The following is a 5,076-nucleotide window of genomic DNA, read 5'->3' as shown; positions in this document are numbered from 1 at the left end:
GTCCCTGCAACCTAGCAGTTCGACAAAAAGAGACCAATAGAATAATAAGTACTAGGCTTACAAAGAATAAGTCCTGCAGTCGATTTGTTCGACTGAAAGGCGATGCTCCAGCATGGCCGCAGTGAAATGACTGAAACAAGTAAAAGAATTAAAAGAATAAAGGAACTAGACAGAAGACATCTTACCATTTTCCGTTCTGTGGCAGTCGATGAAGTCATCAGTGCTAATTGCAGACTTAATCAGTTCCACAATAGAAAGATCTGGAAATATAACAAATAGGAAATGCTGTGTCGCCAGTTGTTATGACAATACTTCTTTTACGCTATAACCGTGCAGTAACAATAAAGTATATAACAAAGAATTTAGTAAAATAACTAAATAATCATTAAACTAGTATTAGGAACATAAATTGTGACTAAGGTTTGGTGGGAGATTTTAATTCAGAACTTTTGAAAACAAGACATTTGTACTACAGAGAGCCAGAGGTGGTTTCAACCAGGTTGGTATCAAAAGGGTTAAAAATTGTTTGTCTATTATATATTTTAACCCTTTTGTTAACATATTTCTGTTGAGATGTTCTGTGTTTCTTTCAATTAATTTTAAATATAACAAAGAACTTAGTAAAATAACTTAGTTATCGTTCAGCTAGTGTTAGGAACAAAAATTGTGACTAAGGTTTGGTGGAAGATTTTAATTCAGAACTTATGAAAACAAGACATTTGTACTACAGACAGAGCCAAAAGCAGTTTCAACCAGGTTGGTATCAAAAGGGTTAAGAATATCATGGTGACTTTAACCCTTTTGTTACCATATTTCTGTTGAGATGCTCTGTGTTTTTTTCAATTAATTTTAAATATAACAAAGAATTTGGTAAAATAACTTAGTTATCATTAAGCTGGTGTTAGGAACATAAATCGTGACTAAGGTTTGGTGGAAGATTTTAATTCAAAACTTATGAAAACAAGACATTTGTACTACAGAGCCAGAGGTGGTTTCAGCTGGGTTGGTATCGAAAGGGTCAAATGGATCCGTTTTGGGTAGCTGTTGCTATGGGGGGTTTTACAAGGCCAGAAGGCAAAACCTACCTCAATTTCTTTTAAGACAACTTTTATAACATGCAGAGGAAACACTGGGTCTATTTGTTGACATGTTGGTCCCTACACAGCTAGATATGGCCAGGTTAAATGCTAAGGGGTTAAACTAATTAACACAAAAGGAAACACTCACGGTTGGCAACAGCCTGTCGTACAGCAGTCAAATGTGGCAGCTTGGACACAAATTGTTTCAGTTTGTCCAAAGTGTTGGCAGCATGGCGCTCCTGAAGAAAGAACAGCAGATACAAATGGTAAGCAAACGATGGAAGATGGTCTGTTATAAACCTAATTACATTCTCATTTTACCATCACAAACCTCTTCAACTCCCAGCATAAAACTGCTACTCATTCCTTTGGAGGTTTTTAGTCCTGTGAGCCGCATGGCAACTTCACTAGCACTCATCATCATCATCATCGTCGTCGTCGTCAACACCATCACCACCACCACCACCACCACCATCATTTAATGTGTTTTTAATGCTGGCATGGGTTGGATGGCTTGAAAGGAACCGGCAAGCTGGGGAACTGCACCAGGCCCCAGTGTCTGGTTTGGCATCGCTTCTACAGCTGGACGCCCTTCCTAACGTCAACTGCTTTGCAGAGTGTACTGGGTGCTTTTGACATGGCATCAACACAGGTGCTTTTGATGTGGCCCCAGCACCAATGCTTTTTACATGGCACCATCACCAGTGCCTTTGATGTAGCACCATCACCAGTGCTTTTTACGTGGCACCATCACCAGTGCCTTTTATGTAGCACCATCACCAGTGCTTTTTACGTGGCACCATCACCAGTGAGTTTTATGTGGCGCCATCACCAGTGTTTTTTACGTGGCACCATCACCAGTGTGTTTTATGTGGCGCCATCACCGGTGTTTTTTACGTGGCACCATCACCAGTGCGTTTTACGTGGCACCATCACCAGTGCCTTTTATGTAGCACCATCACCAGTGCCTTTTATGTGGCACCATCACCAGTGCGTTTTACGTGGCACCATCACCAGTGCTTTTTATGTGGCACCATCACCGGTGTTTTTTACATGTCACCATCACCGGTGCTTTTTACGTGGCACCATCACCAGTGCCTTTGATGTAACACCAGCACAGGTGCTTTCTATGTGGCACCAGCAGAAATCCCTTCAGGTGAAATGGCCCTGTTGAGATGTAGGCAAGGCGTTGGTAGAAACTCCATACTTTGAACTCAGTGCAGGCTATGAACCCAAAAGAGGAGCAGTGGTGTCACAGAAAGGTTAACAGGAAAAGTAGTCATTGTGTATGGCAGACGTGTGGGCACAATAAACATTAATTATGTACAGAGAATAGACTCCCTCAAATGTCAGGAGAGGGTCCTTAGAACATAGCTTTTGTTACCCGATGATAATGATGATGATGGAGGTTAATTCGTGATCCCCAAGAGATGGAACTTCATGCCCAAACTTACATCGAATTGAGCAGAGAGAAGTTTTAATTTCTTGCAGACGAGCGAGTTGATGGCGTCAATATTCTTGTCTCGAAGATCGGCAAAGTGTTCGTCCGAAGAGTCGAGGACTATTTTCTTTGGTTCCAGAGGTACGTCACTGGTGTGGTCTTTCAGTTGTTCTTTGGTCATGAACTTCTCAGCAGGAAGTTTTACATTTGCTGAAAAAAAAAAAAAAAAATTATAATAATAATAATAATAATAATAATAATAATAATAATAGCTCAGATACCAGGAAACCCCAAAATGGCTGAAGTTCAAAAGATAGTGCTCATGGGAACTGCCCATATCCTACGTAAAATACTGTCTATGTGATCTCAAATTTTAAAACAAACACATGACAACCGGTGTTGGTTTGTTTATGTCCTATAACTTAGAAGTTTGGCAAAAGAGACCAACAGAATAAGTATGGATCTTAAGAATTAAAAATAAGTCCTGGGGTCGATTTGTTCGACTAAAACCCTTGAAGATGTTGCCCCAGCATGGCCACAGTTCGATGACTGAAATAATTGAAAGATAAAAGACAATATAGGCGCAGGAGTGGCTGTGTGGTAAGTAGCTTGCTTACCAACCACATGGTTCCAGGTTCAGTCCCACTACGTGACATCTTGGGCAAGTGTCTTCTACTATAGCCTCGGGCCGACCAAAGCCTTGTGAGTGGATTTGGTAGACGGAAACTGAAAGAAGCCCGTCGTATATATATGTATATGTGTGTGTGTGTGTGTGTGTGTTTGTGTTTGTCCCCCTAGCATTGCTTGACAACCAATGGTGGTGTGTTTATGTCCCCGTAAATTAGTGGTTCGGCAAAAGAGATCGATAGAATAAGTACCAGGCTTACAAAGAATAAGTCCCGGGGTCGATTTACTCGACTAAAAGGTTGGTGCTCCAGCATGGCCGCAGTCAAATGATTGAAACAAGTAAAAGAGAGTAAAGAGTAAATAAAACGCACACACACACACACACACACAAAGAAAGAAAAATAAAATCAAAGAAATTTAATTACTGCAATTAATGCCGAAAATCTCGTCAATGAGTCCCTCGTAGGTAAGCTGTGAGAGCATCGGTGTAAGCAGATCGACATTGCGGTCAATGATGAGTAGATTATCGATCTGGGGGGTGAGTTGGGGTTCACGACCCCCCTGTTCTCGCCTCATACGTAACATCATGTCGACGACTTGCTGGAATAAAAAAGACACAAAAGTCCTTTATTAAATACAGCTGTAATAAGCTGAGATGATTTCAGAATTTCTTTTTTTGTTTTCATGTACAAAACAACTGAGCTGGTGCCGTGTAAAAAGATTCTCTTGTAAATGGTTTGATAGTTGTCATGGAGACTTTAGTCTCTCTCTATCACCTTTCAACAGCATTATATATACGAAGAGACATTAGAACAATTTAGCAACATAATAAAATTAAGTTTTATTTCTTCTTGATGATGCTTGGTTTCACAATTCCTGTCATTCAGCTTAGCAGCCGCTGTTTAGGTTGTAATTTGGTATTGGAAGGTTAAGGGCTTCCTTGATGCCTGCCAGAGAAGCAAGTAGCTATCACCATCGGAAGGCATCTTGGTGTAGAGTGCTTCGTTGAGGAGCGACGGGTTGTCACGTAGAAGGTCTGTCCTCAACTGGCTGACAAAATGAAACTCACTCTTTAAGTACCAGTTTTACTACGCATGCGCAACTCGAGGGGCTTCCAGTGGTGAAGTCCCCTGCGCATGTGCAGAATAGTACTTCCTCAATGGCGGCTATAATTTCGCGCCGCTACACTCTCATGAGAATGGTGGCGGTGAAAGTGACGGAAAAAAGTAACAATTTAGGTGAACAACTACAGTAGTTAAGAAATAGGTATATTATTGTATTCTCCTGAAATTTTGAGATTCTGTCCATTAATTTACCTGCAATGAACAAACGTGGTAGTTGAGACATAGGCCTGTTACTGTTATTCTTCTGAATTTGGGTGGAAGGGATTCTGTCCATTAGTTTATCTAACAAATACCGTAGTTGAGGGACGGGCCTATTACAGTAATCCATCGCCATCATCATCGTCGTTTAACGTCCGCTTTCCATGCTAGCATGGGTTGGACGATTTGACTGGGGACTGGTGAAACCAGATGGCTACACCAGGCTCCAATCTGATTTGGTAGAGTTTCTACAGCTGGATGCCCTTCCTAACGCCAACCACTCCGAGAGTGTAGTGGTTGCTTTTACGTGTCACCCGCACGAAGGCCAGTCAGGCGGTACTGGCAACGGCCACGCTCAAAATGGTGTATTTTATGTGCCACCCGCACAAGAGCCAGTCCAGGGGCACTGGCAACGATCTCGCTCGAAAGTCCTTACACATGTCACGGGCACAAGTGCCAGAAAGGCGACGCTGGGCACAGGTGCCAGCACAATTTCGCTTTTGCTTGCCCCAATAAGTCTTCGCAAGCTGAATTTCGTGTCCAATGAGGGAGACGACGTTGGCATGGGTGCCAGTCGTCAAATTTAACTCGATTTCGATTTCACTTG

The 5,076-nt window shown here is 41.9% G+C and overlaps 1 protein-coding gene across 1 annotated transcript in view; it reads right to left on the bottom strand.

The window, feature by feature from the left end:
- LOC106883069 (vacuolar protein sorting-associated protein 33A) overlaps nt 1–3,767 on the bottom strand; it is an 11,029-nt gene extending 7,262 nt beyond the window's left edge. Inside the window, exons 1-4 of the mRNA XM_014933940.2 lie at nt 3,573–3,767; nt 2,534–2,730; nt 1,228–1,318; nt 186–260 (exon numbers count right to left, since the gene is read on the bottom strand). Of these exons, the coding sequence (XP_014789426.2) occupies nt 186–260; nt 1,228–1,318; nt 2,534–2,730; nt 3,573–3,735 (526 nt within the window). The 5' untranslated portion in view covers nt 3,736–3,767. The remainder of the gene's footprint in view (nt 1–185; nt 261–1,227; nt 1,319–2,533; nt 2,731–3,572) is intronic.
- Nucleotides 3,768–5,076: the final 1,309 nt, after the last annotated feature.

The sequence above is a fragment of the Octopus bimaculoides genome, unplaced genomic scaffold (assembly GCF_001194135.2).
Source record: "Octopus bimaculoides isolate UCB-OBI-ISO-001 unplaced genomic scaffold, ASM119413v2 Scaffold_260165, whole genome shotgun sequence".
Classification (NCBI taxonomy): domain Eukaryota; kingdom Metazoa; phylum Mollusca; class Cephalopoda; order Octopoda; family Octopodidae; genus Octopus; species Octopus bimaculoides.
This window is presented reverse-complemented; position numbering and strand designations above follow the sequence as displayed.